The following is a 22,728-nucleotide window of genomic DNA, read 5'->3' on the forward strand; positions in this document are numbered from 1 at the left end:
CTTAGTCTACTTTATTTGTTGTTCCCTATTTTCTTGTCATTTAGATATTACATTTTCGGTTGTTACTTTTAAATAATGATGAGTCATCAATCAACTTAGTTACTAATTCTACCGCTTGATTGAATCTAGCGATATAGCATTAATGACATTTGTTAGATATAGCATTTCAATTAATTTGAAGTTTAATAAAAAAAACGTTGCATTTTACCACTTTACTGTCTTTATTAAAATCCCTCCCTATGTCTGTTTATTTGTATCTATGATTTTAAGATAATCTAGTGATCCACGGATTCACCAGTGGGGGTGTCTATACATCAGCGGCCTCTGGTGGGGAACCTGTGTTATACATCGACTTAAGGAGTTTTCCACTGGCAACAGGCTAGGATCCACTTCTCTCTATGAAGTGACCTCAGTTTACTAGAAATGATTCCAGATCCGATCGCTTATTCATTCATTCTCCAAGACTTAAACGGTCATTGACATACATATTAATACACTTCAATTTAACATAATGCCATAAATACCGCAAGCCAAACTATATTGGAGTGTTGGTCTACTGACATGCTGCTTTAATATAAATAACATATCACTGTATCGCCCTGAAATTTATTTGAATATAGACCTTAATCAAAGCAGCTGTGTGCAGTTCTCTTTCTAAAGACGCATGTGTGACCGGTGGTTTACATTCATTACAGCAACAGCACAATATACAATCAAACATAATACTTTATTTTCATCAACATAATGCAGATAGAGGTCAAGGGTGCAGGATGCGGATGTGGGGGATCAAACCCAAGACCTTGTCTAACATAAATTCCACTTTCGTTTTCTAGTTAATAAGTATTTGTATAAGCCATCTTTTGTAGGCTCTTATTTCAGAGGTAAAAAACATTCTAAGTTCATGAAAAGTTCCCAAAAGAATTGACAATAATTAGAAAGCAATGTTTCTGCTTGTTGCCTGATCTTTGTAGTCGGCATTTTACAAAAACCACAAAAGAAAAGTTCCCATTTTAATCCTGAAATATTGGCTACAGTAGACCTCACTGGTCCCATTCGTACATTTAAATAATAGGCCTAAATTACAGATATAGCATTGATGATATCATAAAACATTGTGTCCCCTCATCAGTCCCATTTGGAGGTTTTCCTCCTCATGTACTTCTCCCCCTCGCTGTCTGTGGCCTCGTACAGTGTCTGGTCGTTGTCCTTCATGGCGTGCAGGTACCCCAGGTAACCCACGCACACGCTGATGCTCAGCAGGCCAAACACCATCACCGGTTTATTCTGCAACACATATGGCACAACCCACGTTAATACAAGATAGGCTGCACGTTGTGAGATATACAGGTTATGATGGCAAATACACTTTATTAGACACAGGTATAATGACAAATACATGTCAAGTCACTTTTTATAATAACCTGTATTTCTTGTATGTGGGTTGTATGTTAGACATGTATGTGCCTTTTTTCAGGATTTTAAACATAATCTTGAAAATGACTTGTCTTTTTTTGATCAACCACTATCGGTTAGTGATACATGTTTCTAGCCTGCTGGGTTGGTAATATCGCGAAAGATATTGCTCTGTATAACAAGCATATCTAGTGTGTGTGGCGTTTTAACAAATTCATTCCCTACAACTTTAAGATTGTGCATTTCTGTTTGGTATTGGTGTTAGCCCCAATACATGTTGAGAACCACTTGATGGTAGTGCGTCACTGGTCTCACTGGTTTGATGAAGAGTTCAGGGTTGAAGGCTCTGAAGAAGGTGGTGGTCCTGGCGGCTCTCAGCCCCGGACCCCTGAACCCTTCTTTCTTAGGGCCTTCGGACCCCCCACCGGAGTCTGCGGACGACATGTCCAAATGTCCAAAGACGCTGATCTATCGATTAATCGATCTGGATTACCGATCAGTCATAGACGCTTTAAAAGCTGGGACATTGCATATGTATCTCCCATTACTTTGGTGCAGCCATGTTTCACGTTTCAAAGTCATCACAACCAACAACAGTGTTGCCAGATTGGGCCAAATATCATGACTGAACTGTACCAAATCCACGACCACAGCACCCACAGTGGCTGGAGTGGGGATTACAACAAGTACAACTTCACCGTCAACTTAGATCCATCCTCAGGTTATATACATTTTTAATTGATGGGAAGATGAGTGTGTTTTTTTTTTTTATTTAAACGTTTTAACATCTGATATTGTCGTCCTTAAGGGGCAGATGACCAGAAAGAAATCCCTCCATTATGTATTCCTGTTGTAACTAAATAACTGCACTCATCAAACTTGAATGATGCTGCTCATTTGGTTACATCTCCACGACAAAACACAGTCGTGTTATCTCCTTCGACATCCTCGCCTATACACAGCGGTTTGTTCTCGATCCTTGTTCAGCTTGTGGAAAAGAGTACTTTGCATTGGGTGACCATGGCGATGGCGTCACACCAGGTGTGACCTCATTTGTGTGGATGCAAACATTCCTACCCTCGACATTTTACAACACAATTAGCTGTAGGCGTCCACATACCAGCTCTCATACCAAAAGAAAAGACAAATATCAAGTACACTTTGTAGTTTTATTGTTATATTTCTTTAGTGCACTAGTGCATATCCCCTTAAAACCATCGCTCTTGGATCTATCCAAATAGCGTGTTGGGTTACAAAAGGCGTGGCGTGCCACTTTAACCAGCAGGTGAGACGACAGACGGACAGGAGGGATCTCCCGGGAGACGCGCACTTTATACGGTAAGTTAATAATACATTTTCTTTATATAGCACTTTTCTAAGTATACTTAAGTACGCTTTACAGAGTGAACGCAACAATAAAATCCTTTAATAAGAACTTATATTATTAAAAAATATTAGAAAAGGAGGAAGGGGAGAGAAGGGAGGAGGTCATTTCTGGAAAGTTAACGTTAAGAGTATCCCTGTAGGATGCTGTTATTGATGATAGTGAGTATTTTATTAATTGCAGGAAGACGGATCGTTTCGGCCCAACTTGGAGTGGTTTTCAATGCGCTAGTCAAGCGCAAACACTAGCGGCTGTTGAGGGATGAAATGGAAATTTCAAACAAATATTGAAAAAAACAAATGTGTAGTTTCCCCCCTCCTTTTCTAACTCCTGTGGACTGTTGCTTTCACGTATTAATAATAATAGGTGTACCAATACCAATAAGAGTAGATCCACTTATTGTTATTTCAAACTGCAAACGCCTGTATGGAATAATAAATGTAGGCCTAATTCATGGATACTACTTTGTTCATGTTTAGTCTTAAAGAGGGACGAGGAGCAGCACAAACATGAACTGGGGCTTCCTGGAGAACGTGCTGAGCGGCGTGAACAAGTACTCCACCGTCATCGGTCGCATCTGGCTCTCCATCCTCTTCATCTTCCGCATCCTGGTGTACGTGGCGGCCGCCGAGCAGGTGTGGAAGGACGAGCAGAAGGACTTCACCTGCAACACCCGGCAGCCGGGCTGCGAGAACGTCTGCTACGACCACCTGTTCCCCATCTCCCAGACGCGCCTTTGGGCCCTGCAGCTCATTATGGTGTCTACCCCGTCCCTCCTGGTGGCCCTGCACGTCGCATACCGGGAGCACAAGGAGTCCAAGTGCGGCCACACGCTCTACGAGGACCGGGGCAGGATCGACGGGGGGCTGCTTGGCACCTACATCGCGAGCATCATCATCAAGACCTTCTTCGAGGTGGCCTCGCTGCTCGCCTTCTACTTCCTGTACAGCGGGTTTGAGGTGCCCCTGTTGTACCGCTGCGAGGAGAGCCCCTGCCCCAACATAGTGGATTGTTACATCGCCAGGGCCACGGAGAAAAAGATCTTCCTGTACATCATGGGATGTACGTCCGTCCTTTGCATTGTGCTGAATGTGGTCGAGCTTTTCTATATTGTATGGAAGCAGTGCTCCAAGTACTTTAACAAGCGGTATGTCTCCGTGGAAGAGAGGCAACGCAGACGCCACCGGTTTATGGTTTCTAATTACAATCTGCCTGTTTCTAACGTCAGCAAGCCCGCATCCCCGCAGGCTTCACCCGGGCTGAACAAGGGCCTCAGGCGATCAGAGCCGTCCTGTACACAAAGCCTCCCACATCTGATGAGACATTAAATTAAGCGTCCCACGGTGTTGGATCTTAATCGTAAGCAAACTGAAAGAACTGACCATGTGGGATCTAACAACATGCCATGTCACACAGTTGGCCTAAGCTAGGCACAACAGCCCTTTTCTGTATGGAATGCAAAATCTTATTCTTGTATTTTATGCAACAAATATTTCCTTGTGCCTGTAGGAAGTACATTACAACTAATATTACTATATATATATATATATATATATATATATATATATATATATATATATATATATATATATATATATATATAAACAGATATAAGGGAAGAGGAAAGTCTTAATTACAAAAAAGGTTTATTGTTATATTCAACCTGCTGGTGGCAGTAGTTGTTTAAAAACACAAATAATTCGAGTTCAAACAATGTAAGATATAAGTAACATTATTCCTCTGTGTGTTGTATTACTAGATCTATATTTATATTTCCCCATCGGGACAGTTTTAAACTCCACAGCTGATCAATCTTCTAAAGAGTTTATAAATACAAACATGCTATACAGTTGACTTAAAAAAAAAAGACATTTTACATAAATACAAATCATTTCAAGGTCTCCCACTCACTACATGTCAATAAAAAAAAAAGTTTTGTAGGGCACCAGTGCGCAGCAGTTTAAAATGTTTTTTTTTTTCTACACCTGAGATTGTATTGTCAATAAAATAAATAAAAATACAAAAATAAAAATCACAGAAAATTAGTCCCTTTTTTCCAACATCACCGTGGGTCTCATATCTTGCAGCTGTTTCAACAGAAGGGCGGCCACGACGGAATATGCCCCGTCGACGACTATCCTGACCTTACCGAGCGCCTCAAAGTTCTGCCGGTTACTGAACACCACGCAGGTGTCTTTGGTGTGCAAACTGGACTTCTTCCCGGGGGGCCGACCTCGGGCCCTTGTGGAGTTCTGTTCTGGCGGTGTAGAGTGTTCCAGGAACTTCAGGAAGGACACCTCAAAACCCATGGGTTTAAAGGAGGGCAGAGTATCGCCGAGCTGCGTGCCGTCGTCTGGCGTCAGGGCAAGGTAAGCCGAGGAGTCGCAGGAATCAGTTTCTTCATCGGCGGCGCTGTGCACTATGCGATTCCTCCTCGTGGACCTCGATGTTGCTTTGGGTTTCCCTGCGTTTCCGACCAGCTTGCGAGGTCGCCCTCTTTTGCGCTTGACCACAATAGGCTCTTTGGACACGGCCACTGAATCGCTGTCCTCGTCTGACGGACCGCCATCAAAGAATCCTCCCGATCTTTCTGCAGCCACCCTTTTCCGCAAGCCGGGCTTGGCCGAAAGGTATTCGCTGCCTCCCATGCCGGTGTCCGCCAAGAGGTCATCGTCGGACAGGTCCGAGCTGTTGTCGGACTTGGAGTCGTCACTCCGGCTGGAGTGGTGTTTGAGTCGGGAGAACTTCTTGCAGAAGATGTAGTGGCTTCTCTGCTCCTCCAGGTAGCGCTCAGAAAGCCCGTGGCCCATGTAATGCTTCATGATGCTGCGCTCCGACCTCATGACCGACTCGCAGCCTGCTAGCATGCATGGGTATTGCAAGGTGAAGTTCTTGGTGCACAGCGCAGAGGCCTCGCCCTTGCTCTTTAAAGATGGCTTGCCATATTTAGTCCAGTTGTTCTTCTGCGTCTTCTCCGGTCGTTTTTTCTCACTTACTTTCTGAAGCTTCTTATTGCTCTGGATGTTCTCCTTCCCGTCAATGGCTTTGACAATTGGGTAATGGGAATTATGGGAATTCTTGGAATTCTGTTTTGCACACTCTTCCGGTATCGTTTGATTCAGCACTTTCAATTGGTAGGTCTCGGGGTGCTTCTTCATCGTGTGTCGAAGCAGGTTATACTTTGTGGCATATGTTCGGTTGCAATCTTCCACATCACAACTGAACCCATTTAATGTTTCTTGCCTGGACAGCGTCACACCTCCGTGTAGTTCCTTGATGTGTCCGACGTACTTCCAGAAGGAGGTGAACATCGCCACACACCTCTGCTGGTCGCAGGCGAACTGGCCGAGGTTGATACGAGATAGGATCGCACCAGCCTTGTCCAGGCTGAACTCGTGGAGCTGGAGGTAGTGCTGCAGCAAGCTGGGAACCTCCTGGAAAACTCGACAACAGTCCTTCTCCTGGCATCGGAATTCAGGAACAAATTCGTTCTCAGAATCTGCCACCTCCTCATCATCTTCTTCAGAATCCGTTGACTCGTCCGCTGCTTCGGTTCCATCCTGTTCTTTTTTGACCGCCAGCACAGAGAGAGCAGACTGGTGGATAGCCCGGTAGTGGAGGATGAGGTTGTGTTGAACTGTAAAAGCTGCGGCACATCCCTCGTGAACACAGCAATATGGTCGGTACGGATTAAAGACTGCATTCGATTTCTTCCCTTTTAACTTCTTTGCTACCTCTGGAATCGGCCTCTCGACTCTGCTGGCTGAAGTTGTTTTGGTAATTGGTGGTATATCCAAAGGTATAGTCATGTTAGCTTTAGGTGGCGATGAGGGCAATGGGGCCAGAGGAGTTGGTGCAGATTGCAAATAAAGTTGACCATATCGATCAGCAGAGTATCGAGTAGGCGTCGCGGGGACATGTTTGTGTTGTCCAGCCGACAAATCGGAACCAGAAACAGTTTGGGGTGGCAACAGGCTGCTCCCTGTAGATGCCTGGGTGGCAAGATTTCTGTGGACTTGAGTGAAACGATTGTCATTGCTGGAGTTCTGCTGTATAACATCTTTGCCGCAACACTCTCCAAACAATGGTGGTTGGCCTTGGAAGGGTTCTTTGAGGGTTATGCTTTCATTTTCAATGGCATTCTGGTCTGCTTCAGTTTGGGTCTGGTTTTGGGTACCGGGGAATTGAACGACAGGGACTAAAGTGGGCTTTACGGGTAATTTGGAGATTTCATCGATCGACATCCGGTGAGCAGTCTGGTAGTGAACCCGGCGGTTGGAGTTACGTGTAAATGCTTTACTGCATTTATGACAGCCGAATGGTGCTAATTTAGCATTCCTTTGCTTTGCATTGTTAATCATCTCTAGCGTGTAGTTGTGGACTCTAAACATGTGTTTCCAAAGCACATCAGAAGACATAGCCCTAAAGGTGCAGTCTTCACTATGACAAGCAAATGGCTTGACAAATTCTGAATCAGGATCAACGTTTGTTGGCCCAGTCTCTTCCTCCTGTTTCACAGAGGTTTGTATATTTCCATTCACCTTTCCGACCTTTTCGGGTCCCCCACATGCACTATGACCATCTATTCCCCATGGCCTACAAACTCCAGATAACAGCACTGTTTCGCTCTGTTCCACCATGTGGTTGAGGGTCGGGGAACCAGTTTGCTGGGATGAAGACCCGCTTAAACCAGTGAAACCCACACCACCTCTGGGACATCCACTGGGGACTGAAGAGGGAGTTCTAGATTTCTTTGGAGAGACCCGTCTTGATTCTGAAGGAGAGTGATGAACACTAAGGTTTGAAGGTCTCGAATTAGAACTAGCACTAGCGCTATGGTTGTCTGAATGAAATACGCAGCTTCTATGTGTGAAATCACCAGATAATATCTGCTCTCTTAATCGTTTCTTGACATCTTGTTCACTTTGCCACTTTGTCTCGCCATGATTAACACTGGATGGCGCCAAACTATGCAGCCCCATGGAAGTTTGCTGCTTTGCTTCAATTGAAATTATATCCGTTTGCTGATTAGTTGTCGCATGATCAACAGGAAGACTTTGAGGATTAGGCCTGGCATTTTGGTTTTCTGACAGGATCTGCGAGAGTATGGGGTCGGGGTAAATGGGACTGCTATACTGAGGGAGGTTTGATTGAAGGTAAGGTTCAGGGTAAAACTGCTCCTCCTTAATGTGCACATCCCCGGTGTGCTGTATAACAGAGTTTTGTGGCATCCGCTCAACAGCGCCGTAGGTACCTTGGAAGAAAGGCTGGGAAACTGATGGCTGGTCAAATAGATCAGCCATGTTTGCTTCAGCCATGATCCGTTTCAGAATATCATCCTCAGATCCCATCTCAGGTGAATCAGCATGGGTGAAGCCCGAAGCAGGAAAAGCATTTGGGTGTACTGTAGTGTTTTCCACAGATTGTGATAGCCCCTCCTGATGGAGTGCAGACTGATCGGGTAGCAGCTGTGAATTAAATACATTCTCTGTTTGCTCAGAGTTGAGAAAATCCAAGAATGATGTAGGCAGATCTACTGCTGGTTGAGCCTCAGACAGTGGCTTGCACGTTAGACGCTTGGACAAGTGGCCACCTAAGGATTTGGAACAGTTAAATTGTCTACTGCACCTCGGACAACTGTGTTTTCCATCTCCAACAATGGATGGCCATTTTGGCCTTTTTCTGGGTTTATTTTGAGTGTCTGCAAGGCTTTCAGAGGTCTCACCATTTAGATATTGGTTATTGCTACTGCATGAAGATGAGAATTTGTCCTGCATTTGCCTGTCATGCGTTTCTTTTGCCTTTGTTATTGCCGGGGCGATATAATTTGAGACAGAACAATTATCACTTAGTGATGTGAAAGATTGAAGTGAATTCCCCACGTCACTACTGTCAATGTATGATGCTGAGACTGAATGAGGGCGTTTCCGGATAAGAGGCGGGTCCATTGAGTGCCCCAATTGAAGCCCTCCACTGGTGAGATCCACCTGTAGCATTCTTTGCATATTTGATGGATAAACGTGGGCGGGAATCTGACCTTGTCCTTGATTTCTGTGCCATTGAGGGGTAGGTGCAACTTGAGATTGCATAGGTGTGCCTGTATCCCCTTGACTTGCCAACTGAGAAACAACAATAGGATTAAGGATATTCCTCATATTCAAGGGAGCATCATGATTTTGAACAGAGGTGAGTTGACTAGTGTAACATGAGCTTGGATCCATAGTAGGATAAGGCAGAGGTTGGTGGACAACTTGTTTCTGGATGGCACGCATTTGGACAGCTTCAGTCTCTGAGGTTTGTGATGGAGGAACCAGTCTGGTACTCCCTGCAGACCCATTGGCAAGCAGCATGCCCTGGGGATTCTTGACATTTTTCCTCGCAATTTTCCATTGATCATAAAACTCTGGGTGCGTAGCACGCATGTGCTTTGTGACACTTCTGTAGGAGCTGTAGTTCCTCGTACAGTTTCCAAACGCACAATGGTGTCGCTCTTGTGCTGAGGGAGTGGCTTGGTTTACAGGATACGGTGCAGCATTTCCTGACCTGATCCCAGATGGTGGAAGAGGGGTCATCGATGGACGAAGGGTTTGACACATTCCTAAAGGTATGCCATTGTCAGATGGATGCATGTTGGTGCATGTGGGCGGGAACTGTTGCGGATAGGTTACGTTGCAGTTGGAAGAGTACATCATCGACCCAGGGCTTTCATTAGGGGAGAACATCGGTGTCTGGTCTTCAAACGCATTTGCGTGCCCACTGTGGAGTCCTGCAGTCTGAGCTTCAAATGAAGGAGTGTCCCGACTCTGCAGGGCGGCTCTCAAATGATCGAAAGAATGAGTTTCTGGACTTGCCATGGGTCTATTTGGATGGGAATTGATATTGGAATTCACAGAGGACCGAATAGCAGAAATATCTAAATCCTGCGTTTGACCGATGGAGGGACAAGGCATATCTTGGCATTCACTTTTGATCACGTATTGTCCAAAGTCCTGCAATGGCCTGCGAGGAGAGGCCAGCAGGCTTTCTATTGAGTTTAACGGCGGTGGCTGTCGACTACTGACATTAGCACAACTAAAGTCCTTTGATTCATGAGAAATCTCAAGTGAAAAGGAAGTCGAGTCGGACAGCATTCGTTCGATTAGCGAAGGGCCTGAATTTTGGGAATTTTGTTGTGAATTCTGTTCTGGGTTCTGCACTAAATTCTGTTGTGAATTCTGTTGTGTAATCTGCTGCTCCTCTTGCATTGTTTCAGTGGTGTGTTCTTCCTGGTGTAGCTCTAACTGGTTTTGAGAATGGAATAATTTTCGGCAGTCTGGGACTTTACACGTGAAGTTTTTATAGTGCTGGGCCTCGTGGTCATAGAGCTTAAAGGCTTCGTTAAAGATCTTTCCACAGTTCGGAAATATGCATCTTGCCTTGAACACAACGTGGCTTTTCCTGTGAACGAGGAGTTCAGGGTTGGACTGAAAACTAGCTTTGCAGTTCAACTGGATGCAGATGTAGGGGTCAACGCCACAATGCACCTGCAAGTGGTCGTTGAGGTGGGCGACGTTGACAAACTGCCGGAGGCAGTACTGGCAAACAACCTTGCTGCTCTGCATCTCGAGGTAACGCTTGGCCTCCTCGTTGTCCCCATGGGCCTTCACATGTGCAAAAAGATTTTTTAGAAACTTGAAGCTCTTTTTGCAGCTTGACACAGGGCAGACATTTTCTTCATGGCTTTTCACCTGAAATCCAGAGACATCGTTCTTGGCGGTGTGTGATGCGCCTCCGCTCGGTCCTTGCGAATCTCCATTCGTGTGAAGGTAATTTTCAGACTTGGCTTTTAATGCTGCTATAATTGGGGCCGCCGTTCTAGGATTAGCCAATTGTTTGTTGTTTTTCATCGCAGTTAGCCTCTCCTTAGAAGACTGCTTTACGTGTGAAGCCACATGCGGAACCAAAGTGTCTTTTGAGGTAAACGTTTCAGCACATATCGGGCAGCTGAAGACGCCAGCTTTAAAATGAGTCTGTGCGTGACGCACTATCCGGTGGCCCAGAAACTCCTTATCGCACAGCACGCAGTACTGCATGTATGCCTGAAAGTTCCGGAACCTGGCAGACACAAAGCCCTTCTGCCTCAGCTTTTTAATTTCTCTGTTTTTCTGCCGCCGGTCCGTGATTTCGTCCAGCTCATTGGTGGTGTCCACAAAGCAGGTGGTGAGGTCTCGGCGGTCCTCCTGACCTCGGTGCTCTGGCCCCTCCTCCTCATCGGGACCCTCTGGGTCCTCGTTGTCGTTGAGCAGGTCGATGGAGGACACGATGGAGGCCTCCTCGCCCATCAGGGCCAGGCACTGTCGCTTCAGGGCCCGCCAGTCCCAGAACTCTGGGTCGAAGGGCCACTGGGTCTTGAAGACCAGTAGGAGCTCACAGCGCAAGGAGTTGGAAACGGGCATGTTCTCCTCCTCGAGCTTCTGGTCGGGCTCGTTGTACAAGCTCTCCACGGCGTAATAGGCGTCCACGGTGGGCTCCAGGAGGAACTCTGTGAGCTGGCAGGCGCGCTTCACCTCCAGGTCATTGGAAAGCAAACAGGAAAGGGTTTTGCAGATGGTGGCCTTGGAGTTTCCGTCGCTCGACTTCAACTGCAGAGCCATGATGCACATTTCAATGCAGGTCGGCAGTCCAGCGCTGTCCATCTGCGAGATAGAAGATACTAGTGTCAGTTCAATTGACAAGATATTACATGTTAAATAACTAATGTTAAGGGCTTATTAGGTTCTACATCGTAAGTATTTCGTAAATAAACAGAATATTAAAGTTCCTTTCACTAATAGCCCAGCCAAAATTAATTACTAACAAACTTTTCACAAAGCAAAGCCCACACATTTAACATAAAAAAGTGCTTTAAAAGATATTGTTAACACTTAATTTTAACTATTAATTTATAACTGCAAATTTTGTTGCAAAAAATTATTTTCTGTTAACGGTCTATTAAATCAGAAAAACTAATTAAAAACAATGGTTATATTACATTGTTATTTACATCATTATTACTAAAGATGGAGAACATTTCAAGCCGCACTTTAGTAAATCACCACCAGAGAGCATCATCACTCTCCCTTTTGATCCACACACGTCAACGAATGCTGACTGACCTCTGATTGGACGACTTTTATAAGGAATAGGATGTGGAACACGGTTTTGGAGAGCATGGACATCTTGCGGCATCTTTCCAGGAAGTCCTGCTCAGAGGACTCAAGCCTCTTCAGCAACTTGCTCCAGAACAAGGTGAGTTCCCTGGTGGAGACAAAAACACTTAAGACAGCGAAACCCTTCTCAATGAGGAGGCCGGGTGGTGTAGTGGTCTGTGTGTTGGACCCCCAGTCGAAAAGTACCGGGTTGAACCCGAATTTCCACAGTGAGTGTACCTGTACCTGTATACATCTTTGAGCCGGATGCCCTAAGCACTTCCTCTCAGGATTAGCTATTAAGTAGCCAGTTTTGCATAAGCATCTGCTAAATTAATCAATAGTACATTGGTAAATAGAGAATTTGTATCAACAGATGTACTTTTAGTAGCAAGCATTGGATAGAAAAGCTAATGTCATTTGATAGGGTCTTCCCAGTGTCTCCAAAACTTGAGTCGGTCCCCAGTTGGGGGTCGCCTGATTTCATATTAGAGCATATGGGATAGACGTATGCGATAAGACAGGTGAAGCTACCTTTTTATATCCTATTTGTCTGTTTAGCGGCTTAAACAAAAGTATGTTAGTATATATACAAAATACACTGCCTAATGAGTCGTAGCCAGCAGCAAACACTTGTGTGATGCGATGCCCATACTTCCCTGGGACATTGATATAACAGGCAGAGGTTTATTGGGTTAGAACAATGTTTGTAGAACTAAGAATTATACAAAAAACGCAAAACGCTAAAGTCTCGGGAACGACTAGATTTGCTGTGCGGATTCAGGAGCATCTTACCAGGCGCAGTAGGTGTCTGCTTGGAGGAGCTGATGGGTAAGGAAGGCGGAGCAGAGGCTAAACGCTACCCTTTCGTCACCGTCCGACTCCAGGTTACAGATCATCTCCAGCGCATCCCGACAGTCCACCTTAGACAGCTGGGAACCAAACCAGCACAGCACCGGTGCGTCGTTAGCACAGGGAACTTGACTGTTAATTCCTGTGGTCGTTTCCATTAAGGAACCTTGATTTGCATGAAATACATTGCTTCCTAGGTCTAAAGGTCATATCCTTTTTAAATCAATCGGGTGGATGCTGGATGAAAATATGGTAAAGACAGGTCTATTGTTTCTTTGCTTTCGTCAATGAAAATTAAGAACTGTAGAATTAAAACCGATGGTCTTCGTTCTAGAAACTAAATCCTGGTTAAGTCACCAATCATTGGTTTCCATCTATCTGTTTACATGTCAATGGACATGTAAACAGATAGAGTCCATGTCCTCAAACGCTTCTCAAAGAAATTCCAAAGCAGAGTCAATTAAGTTGAATGGACATGGACACTAACTGGTAATCAAATCTCAGCCGAGGTCATCATTAGGGGCCACTCACACTAGGGCCGCGGCCCCGTGCCCGAGCTCATTTGCATACTAAAGTCTAGAACGTTTGGCAAGTGTGACCAGACCACGCCATCCGTATTCCAGCACGGAACAGCCCCTCTGCCATGGCACACTTGGGAGAGGTGTGCCGTGGCCAAAGTACAGATGCTAATGCGCGGATACGCAACGTGAGCTGGATGACGTAGTCCTTGCGCGACCCTTCTTTCTTTATAGGTCCATGCTCTTCTTCCCCACAACCATCATTTAAACAATGGCGGCAAGCGGTTCGAGAGTGGGTTTACGTTGGTGCGATAGTGAAGTCGAGTGTTTACTTGAAATTTGGGCCGACGACAGCATTCACGTTGTTGTTCTCCATTGTTGTTATGGCGGCGAGGACGCTTGGTGATGACGTATTTATCGTATTACGACGTGATGACGTATGTATGAAGGAGCAATCGTGCCCAGGCCACGGCCTTTGGAAGCAGTGTGACCACGGGCCAGCGGGGGGAATCGTGCTGAATCTTCCTGCAGCACGGAAACAGGCAAACTTGCCTAGTGTGAGGGCGCCCTTAGAGAATGTGAACTTGCCTCCTCCATGAGCTGGTGGTGCTCTGCAGTGGAGCACAGGCAGATGAGGTGCGTTTGTTTAAAGTGCCCCCTGCCCTCGAAGGCCGGGTGCTCCGCGCAGGCCTTGGCCAGCCCCTCCGCCCCCTTCAGACGGCCCTCATCCTTCATCAGCTGCTTCAGCCTCATCTCCAGCAGCACTGGGCCCTCCTGCTCCAGGAACTCATCCACTGAGGACGCGTAGAAGAAGGAAAAGGGGGGACTGGATGAGTCTTCAACACAATCACAGACTGACCGATATGTGTAACTTTAGCTCTGGCGTTGAATTGATACACATTTTGTTGGGAGGCCACCAAGTGCTTTTTTATCACCAAGAAAGCACTTGGTGTAAATGAGATTTTCATTTCCGCAGAAAATAATGACCCAATAAAAAAATACATATTGTAGTATCCTCATGTATTGGTTCCTTTAGCTACTCTGCACTTTTTAGAACTTGGTTGTGCAACACTGGAATGTTTCATTATGGCTAATTGTTTGATTGTTCTCAGCATCACTTGTAAGTCATTATAAATGGTATGGTAAATGGAATGGCGGATGAAGAAAGTGATATTTAGCTCAGTTGGTCATCCAATGATGCACGTCGACCGCAGGGCTGAACGAAGTGAGGACTTGACTCCATCTCCGTCTCGTAGCCAATCAAATGTTCCGACAGGCCCGTATTGCAAATGTCTTGTGTCAAAACTCAGACAAAATAAATAATAAAGGAGCAGGTAGGGTATGGAGAGGAACAATAGGCTCACCTTGTTCCTTCGACTGAGTCTCCTGGGAGAGAACGCCCTGCAGCACCGGGCTGGCCCACACACCCTTCTGCTGGGTCAGGGAGCACAACAGGCTCAGCTGGGGGATCCCGCTCTCCTGGAGCCGCGAGTGGGCCCTCTGCACACACACACACACACACACACACACACACCATTGTTTACATTTGGGGCATTTGACGCTTTTATCCAAAGCCACTTACAATAAGTACATTTGTCAGAAGAAAGGGAAACTATGTATCACTGTCGGGTACATCAAGATAAATACTGAGTTCTGAAAGCTAACATGTGGTAAAGCTATCGCTCTACACTGAGGGCTAACATGAAGCCAGTTGCAAATAGCACGGTAAAAGGTTATATCAAGCACTAACATCAGGCTAATCATTAAAGGAACTATGCTAACAAAGTCAAAACAAGTGCAAAAATCAAGCTCAATGCTAACATCACGACACATGACGGCCCAGTTTATGAGTTAACAGAGGACAGCTGCAGGATGCAATGTCCTGTGGGGTACCTGGACTGAAAACCTCACTTCCTCCCAGAAGCTGGCAGGAAGCTCCTCCCTGAGGGACAACAGCACCTCAATGAAGCTCCTGCAAAATTAAACGTAAAAAACATTATAAATACGGTACTGATATTAGATTCACACCGATCATTGAGGCATGGTGGGAAAGCAGACCTCTGCGCTGTTATATATTAATATCAACCATGTTAGCAGGTTGCAGTTAAAATCAAATATTTGGTTCATGAATCATTATAAAAGGAATAGTTTCGTTTTTCTCGGCTGCTTGCCAGAGCAATCACATTTAAGACCAGACTTTGAACTCTTGTGACGGCAATTTCTATTATTTATAGAGTAAACGATCAAACAAAGATAGTAGTGTATGGAGCATAGCACCGACACACCAGCCACAAACCACGCCACTAAAACTGAACACCAAAGAATAATGCATGGTTATACTTGAGTAATACGTGTCAAGTGAGAAGACGCACACTTGCAGCCCCATGACCCTGTCTTCTATGTGCCCGTTGCCCCCCGCCCTAACCCTGCGATCCTAACGAGGGCTGAGGGCTGAGGCCCCCCCCCCCCCCCCCCCCCCCCCCTTGGGCGCGGTACTCACAGGGCCAGCCGCTCCAGCACCAGCGGGACGCTGTCACACTGAGGGGAGAGGGAGGCCGAGGCCTGGCTGTAGGCCTGCAGGGCGGCCGTGTACACCTCCACCAGCGCCACCGGGTCCTGCTCCACCTCCCAGCAGCCGGCATACTCCACCAACGTCTGGGGGGGGGGGGGAGAACCAGATGAGTCGTAGGAGGAATCACAAATCCCAAGGGGGAGGTCGCCATTGTTAAGGGTTAGGAAACGAACCCAGACAAATGTCATCAACCAGCAGGTAGAGTCATTTTGCTAAAAGGATGCCCACATGTTATTCTGTGGCCATTGGGGATTTAACCCAGAATCCTGCCCATTTCAGGCATTTCAGCTTATGAATTGTCAGGATGAATTGATGTAAACCGACCATTTAGTTGAAGATATGCATATTCTGTTTGAAAAACACGCCAGCATTTGCAATTCAAATGTGGACCCCTTAAATATTGTTAATGTTACAATTACTTCCATTAAAATTTGAGGCCCTTTCTACCAAAAGCGACAATGTGTGACCTTAGATACATGTCCTTAAGGAGCAGGTATTACGGATCAGGCATCTACCTCAAGGATGCTTACAGTAGCCTTCAGAGTCAGACATTGGGAATCAAACTAGGGACCACTACACTAACATGTCCTTCTTGTTCATGTGTATTTCATGGTCTGTTGCATTTAAATCACTGCTTGGTTACTTGACAGTGAATGGTGATCTATAAGAGGAGTGTGTTAAGTTAGTCTAGTACATTTTTCTATCATGAACAGTGGCTAAAGAGAGCTTCTGTTGTGCTGCTCAAAACACACACTCTGTTGCCTCAGAGAACCGACACCCGAATGGTTCCCCCCCGAAGGCACGGGACTAACCCCAGCCTCAGGGGACAGCTCTAGAGGAACACGGGTGAGATGGCCCGACTACACGTGCCTCATTAGGGGCTGCAGAATAACAGAAGTGTGTTGGTTCAACGGAAATCTTAAATTTGACAGCATCCAAACAAACCATAATCAATTCCAGCTTGTATTGCCTTTTATCGTTCAATAAAAAGAGCATACAGAGGCGTGATAGTCTAGTGGTTAGGGTGTGGATTCCCAGCCGAAAGTGTTAGGTTTGAACCCTATTTCCGCAGTCAAACCTGTATGCACCCTTCAACAAAATGCTCTAATCCCTACCCTGTCTGTATCTAACCCGCACCAGTTCTTAGATTACTCGTCGCTGTATCCAATGTCTTACCCCTACCTACTCCTTAATGACCTGTCCCTGCATTCATTGTGTAACCCCCACCAGCTCCTTAATGACCTGTCCCTGCATTCACTGTCTAACCCCTACCTACTCCTTAATGACCCGTCTTTGAATTCAGTGCCTAACCCTAACCTGCTCCAAAATGACTTATATCTGGAAAAACTCACTGTACGTCACCTTGGATAAAAATGGTTGCTAAATGACTCAATTAAAAATAGATTCTAGATGGTCATTGTTCTGATTCAATGAAAGAAAGACACTATGGAGATATATGGATATCTTATTCAACCATACACCTGCTATTAGAAGCTGTACACGATATTTCTCCTGTTGATAGTTTACCAGCAGTTACAGAGACACCCTTCCAAAACCACGTCAGTCCCTGAGTTCATTCACTTCTCATGATCTCCAGATAGAGGCCACAGCAAAGCTTCTTAAATGAGTGACATTGTAATTGTGAATCCACAGCAGAGATAAGAGTATTGACCAATCAACAAAAAGGCCACATAGGTTATTTGTACCTGCCATTATGAAGTTAATATGCTACCATTGAGATACTTCCTTAAAGGTGCAGTGTGTAAGATTTTGAAATATCCTTTGGCAGATGCAAGTAAATGAAGTAACAATTAAAAAATGTCCAATTTAAGAAAAAACGTGTGTGAACAATGAGCACATCCCTAATAGAAGATCATAAATAATGGCTATTAATCAGGCAAGGAAAAGGCTCATTTTGGATTTCTCTGCCTGAAATAGTATTCAAATGGTGCGCGTCTTTCCCTGCAATCTGATATTTTTATGTCAATGGAAGTGGACCCTCTCTCTGTGTAGATATTAAAAGTCTCATTCTGAGGAAACGATACCGCTTTTCTTAATTTCACAGGATTATACACTAATTAGAAGAACATAGTCATGGATATTATATTCCATTTCTGCCGAGACCATTCAGCTAAATCACACAAAAATAATTTAGTGGCATTTTGATAAAAACTAACAGCAATAACATCATTAACAAAAAGCGTTTGTTAACACATACCATTTATGTGAACATACATTAGTTGTTGTTATTCAATATCTTGTTCATTCAAATAAAATAATGGTATTTAAAAAAATAAATAAAGACAGACGGTTTATCATTGTCTTCAATGCTGATGGGAGGTTCGTCCCGTAATTCCACAAAACCAAAAGGTATGTCCTGTTCTCTCTAACACACCTCATAGAGACAGACAATAAAACGACACAAACGTATTAGATTGTTGACCCTGTAAAATACGCATATACAGAAATATTAATTAAAATAATAACTCGGAATAATAGCCTGCACCATAAAGCTATCAGGTCGGGCTGCTTAGCTAATAGACAGACTAACATTAAAATCACAATAAGGTCTCCGTCCAGTCGGAAACAGTATTAAGCAGCTCTATTAAACATTGTAATAGCCGGTCAGTCCTTTACACACTTATCATTCAACAACAAACAAGTGAAACCTGTCATATTTCAGTAAACATGCAGGAGTGTCTGCTAGCCCATGCTAGTAGCAAACAATCATACCCTTACGGAGAGGTCGGGTACGTTTGTTTTCAATGTCGGCGTCCCTCTGTAGGGTGGAGAGAGGGGCTTCTCCCGTCTTCACGGCTTTACATAATTTTCAACCCAACAATAGCATGGAACATAAATATCTACATTACCAAATCCGTTGATATAGTTGTTAAATATAAAATACCACGGGAGCAAAATGTAAAATACCATGGATATACCTCTCGCTCACCCAAAACAACGCTTTACAAGCCTTAACCCCGCCCGCTAGTGCGGCACCATCACCATGATCCACGCATCTCCCAGGATTAACCAGCTGTACAGAATGAAACATACCCGACAGAAGTCCTGGCAGTACTGAGAAGACGCCTCAACAGGGGAGTCCGTACTGTCTTTCAAGACCACGTCGTACAGCTCTTGAAAACGTCGTTTGAGGGTCCCGATCGTTGTATCGATACTGTTTGTTATACTACTGATACTGCGCTCCGGGTCTATCTCCTCCTCGTCCGCCATCTTCACACCCGAGTCCGGCGCGTCCCACTGCGCGTCACACAATACGCAGTGGTTGCAGCCAGGAATGGGAAGATGCCCCCTTCTGGAAGAGCTTGCCATACAACCAATGCATATATTTTTATTCCTAGAAAACAAAACAATTACGACGTAGCTTACGAAATTACTTTAGGCGTCTTAGGCCCCCTAGAGTGTTAATTCATTGAGTTGCTAAATGTAACAGTATAATATTAGTTCATAGTACAATACATTATCAATAATGATGCTAAATGAAGTAAGTATATGATATAAGTTCCAAGGAAAAAAGTTGATAAGGGGGTACAAAATATAATTTACTAATCAAATAATTTGGCTCTCTGTGTCACGCTTCAAATAAAGCCGTACAATTCGAACAGGCTCTTCTGTGTACCATGATATGGTACACAATCAATTAATTTGACAGAATAAAGAAAAAAAAGAGGACCAGAAAAACTTTAATTTGTTGATGTTTTAAATTTTATTTTCAGTGTTCCTTCTCAAGGTTTGATCCCTCTGGGTATGAGGAGGTGTTTTCTGTCCTTCGGAGCGCTAAGGGTAAGGGGTTGTCGTATATTGGGATTTTGAAGCAGTCACTGTAACTGTTATTATGGGCTATAAAAGGTAAACACAAGTGACTTGATTTGTCTTTATAGTTCTGTTAAAACACAAGATCCCCAGTGTATTCCTCGACCTGTTTATGTAGCAAGTTTAGTTTACTTTAGTTTAGTTTAGGCGTGGGCCTTCCTCCTGAGCAGTTTTCTAAAGGCCCGCTTGTAGTCGTCGTTGAAGCTGGTGTAGAGCAGGGGGTTGACCAGGGAGTTGGCATAGCCCAGCCAGGCCAGGACGTCAGAGACCCGCGGGGAGGGCTGTGCAAGCCTCAGCCCCACCAGCAGCTCCTTCAGGAAGAACGGCAGCCAGCAGAGGACGAAGGACCCCAGGATCAGACCCAGGATCCCTGCCGCCTTCCTCTCCCTCCGCGACGCGCCACCCTGCTGGCTCCGCCCCTCCGTAAGCTCCCCGTCCGAGACGGAGCGCACCCCGGCCCTCAGGGTGTCAACGGTCGTCAGCCCGGCGTCCGACACGCAGAATGCCCGCGGCGGCTGTGGTTGTGGCGGCTGTTGCCCCCGGCAGCGGTCCATGGAGCTCTGGCTCCCCAGGTTCCGGAGGTTCCTGGAGGAGGAGCCCCTCTTCTGGTACAGCGTCCTCGCAGCGCGGTAGATGCTCCGGTACAGGACCAGGATGACCGCCATGGGCACGTAGAACGCCCCCAGTGTGGAGTACACCGTGTAGCCCACGTGGTCGTGCCTGATCACACACTGCCCCTCGTCTCCGCCGTCGTCCACGGCGACCGCAGCACGCACGCCCCCGCGTCTCCAGAACAGCGGCGGCAGGGAGATGAAGACGGAGACAAGCCACGCGGCCGCGATCATGAGGGCCACGCGGCGGGCCGACTTCCTGCGGGCGTACTCGGCGGTCGCCTTGGTGACGGCCCAGTAGCGGTCCAGGGCGATGGCGCAGAGGTGCAGGATGGAGCAGGTGCAGCAGGTCATGTCCACGCTGAGCCAGGCCTCACACGCCGCGCTGCCCAGCCGCCAGGCGCCCGACGCCACGTACAGCGCCGCCGGCGGCATCACCAGCGCCGCCACCAAGAAGTCGGTGAAGGCCAGCGAGCAGATGAGGTAGTTGGCGGGCAGGTGCAGCTTCTTGGTGCTGCAGATGGCGGCCATGACACCGCCGTTGAGGACGGCCGTGGCGAGGGCGAGCGGGGACAGGAAGGCCAAGGCGAACGCCGCCGAGCCCGTGGTGTCGGCGAGCTGGAGCAGCTGGGGTTGGGTGGAGGTGGGCGGGGCCGTGGTGTTGGAGGAGGTGTTCTGGAGGAGGATAAACGTGGCGGTGCCTGTGGGGTCCGCCAGGTACTCCACCATCGCCATCTCCATGGCTCGGGAGGCTCAGTGCTCAGTCTGTCAGGAAGAGGGTCAAACGCGTGAGCGGTGGGGTTCAACCTGTGGGCTGCCACCCATCAACGGCTCGCTGGGACTGACCCCGGTTAAGAAACACGCCTCATCAGTTTCCATTGATCCTTAGCGCATTTGAAGACTGAAAAGTAGAAACGTCATTGATGAGCATTACATAGATACAATGTTCATTATGTCATTAATGTAACTCGAAATTAAAGTTAGGGTTAGGTAATTTAGTTTAGAAGAATATTTTGTCATATTTGTGGCAATTCTCTTTACATCCCAACAGCAATCAATGAATCGATAATCTGACCAAAGAAGGTAAGAAATCGGATAGAACGGGGGGAAAAGGTACATCGTTGATCCCGAAAAAAAAAGTTTATAGACCCCCACTCCGCCCCCGGTGGGTTGTTCAGACTGGCCTGTAATAAGCCTGTTTAATCATTTCATTCAGCCCGAAAGGAAATGATGGACGGCTTACCTGTCTGTCTACCTAGCCGCCCATCTACCTGCTCACGCTGTGCCTGTTCACTCATTGTGCTAAACGGACTCTTCCACAGTGCTAGGCGACCTACTGATAAAGAGAGGCAGGTGTTCTGGGGGAGAGGCTTTGGAGGGAGGCCTGAAGGGATAGTGTTGGGACTTTTAGATGGATTGGTGTTTGGATGCGTCCCGGGCAAAAGGTACCTCCATTTGCCCGCATATTTTTCTAAATGATAATATGCACGGGCTCTACTGTTGCAGATAAAGCCTATAATTAAATATTACAATCATTCAGTAATAGTCTTACAAATTTATTAAAGCCTAGGGGAAAGAAAATCTCTGCAGTTTTTGTGTGTGCTCCCTTATCAACTTCCAATTAGTTATGTTTTTCTTGAAGGTACGCCTGAGGTATTATTTGTAGGCTACAAACATTATGCTGGGGTCATGTTGGGGCTTTGGTGAGCTCTGATCCATTACAGCTTAGGCAAGGCAAGGCAAGGCAACCTTATTTATATAGCACTTTTCATACACAAGGCAGACTCAAAGTGCTTCACATATAAACATTGTCATACAATAAAATTAAATAATAGATAAGTAAAAGAAGACAAATGCAAAGTCCGTTATTCAAGTCAAATCAATGAGTAAAATAGAAAGCTTTTAGAAAGTGCAATGTATTTAAGATTTAGCAGAAAGCTAAAGCAAACATAAAAGTCTTCAATCTTGTTTTAAAGGTGCTCAGAGTTGGGGCAAGTCTTAAAACCTCAGGGAGTTTATTCCAGCTATTTGCATAGTAACTAAATCCTGCTTTCCCATGTTTCGTGTTTACTCTGGGGATAATTCACAGATTGGTCTCAGAAGATCTTAGTGTTCTAGAAGGCTTATGTAGTGGAAGCATATCAGTTACATATTTTGGGCCTAAACCATGTAGGGATTTATAGGTCAGCAACATGATTTTAAAATCAGTTAAAACAGAGACTCCTTAGAGTTTGTTTTGGGAGACCTGTAAGGAGACCATTGCTTACATGGAGAACAAGGAAGAGAACAAGCTCTATCATGCAGAACCGTTCTGGTCAGAGCAAACATGCCTTTCAATAGCTTCAATTTGCCAGGGCTTTCACTCAAGGGACAGACAGTC

The 22,728-nt window shown here is 45.8% G+C and overlaps 4 protein-coding genes across 4 annotated transcripts; 1 reads left to right on the forward strand and 3 right to left on the reverse strand.

Annotated features, from left to right (window-relative positions):
* Positions 1-708: 708 nt before the first annotated feature.
* Positions 709-2,004, reverse strand: smim8 (small integral membrane protein 8). The gene is made up of 2 exons (XM_060041882.1): positions 1,729-2,004; positions 709-1,284 (listed from the first exon to the last, which is right to left on the reverse strand). The coding sequence occupies exons 1-2, from the start codon at positions 1,855-1,857 to the stop codon at positions 1,126-1,128; spliced, it is 288 nt and encodes a 95-aa protein (XP_059897865.1). The 5' UTR covers positions 1,858-2,004; the 3' UTR covers positions 709-1,125.
* Positions 2,005-2,115: 111 nt separating this feature from the next.
* gjb7 (gap junction protein beta 7) lies at positions 2,116-4,644 on the forward strand. The gene is made up of 2 exons (XM_060041881.1): positions 2,116-2,751; positions 3,277-4,644. Exon 2 carries the CDS (start codon positions 3,307-3,309, stop codon positions 4,123-4,125), a length of 819 nt encoding a protein of 272 aa, XP_059897864.1. The 5' UTR covers positions 2,116-2,751; positions 3,277-3,306; the 3' UTR covers positions 4,126-4,644.
* On the reverse strand, positions 4,427-19,222 carry znf292b (zinc finger protein 292b). The gene is made up of 8 exons (XM_060041877.1): positions 18,961-19,222; positions 15,835-15,989; positions 15,228-15,306; positions 14,699-14,834; positions 13,923-14,128; positions 12,760-12,896; positions 11,932-12,073; positions 4,427-11,472 (listed from the first exon to the last, which is right to left on the reverse strand). Exons 1-8 carry the CDS (start codon positions 19,135-19,137, stop codon positions 4,840-4,842), a joined length of 7,665 nt encoding a protein of 2,554 aa, XP_059897860.1. The 5' UTR covers positions 19,138-19,222; the 3' UTR covers positions 4,427-4,839.
* Positions 19,223-19,350: 128 nt separating this feature from the next.
* On the reverse strand, positions 19,351-22,422 carry LOC132449972 (5-hydroxytryptamine receptor 1E). Its single transcript, XM_060041880.1, has one exon. The coding sequence runs from the start codon at positions 21,087-21,089 to the stop codon at positions 19,881-19,883; it is 1,209 nt and encodes a 402-aa protein (XP_059897863.1). The 5' UTR covers positions 21,090-22,422; the 3' UTR covers positions 19,351-19,880.
* Positions 22,423-22,728: the final 306 nt, after the last annotated feature.

This window comes from Gadus macrocephalus, chromosome 21, assembly GCF_031168955.1.
Source record: "Gadus macrocephalus chromosome 21, ASM3116895v1".
Lineage (NCBI taxonomy): Eukaryota > Metazoa > Chordata > Actinopteri > Gadiformes > Gadidae > Gadus > Gadus macrocephalus.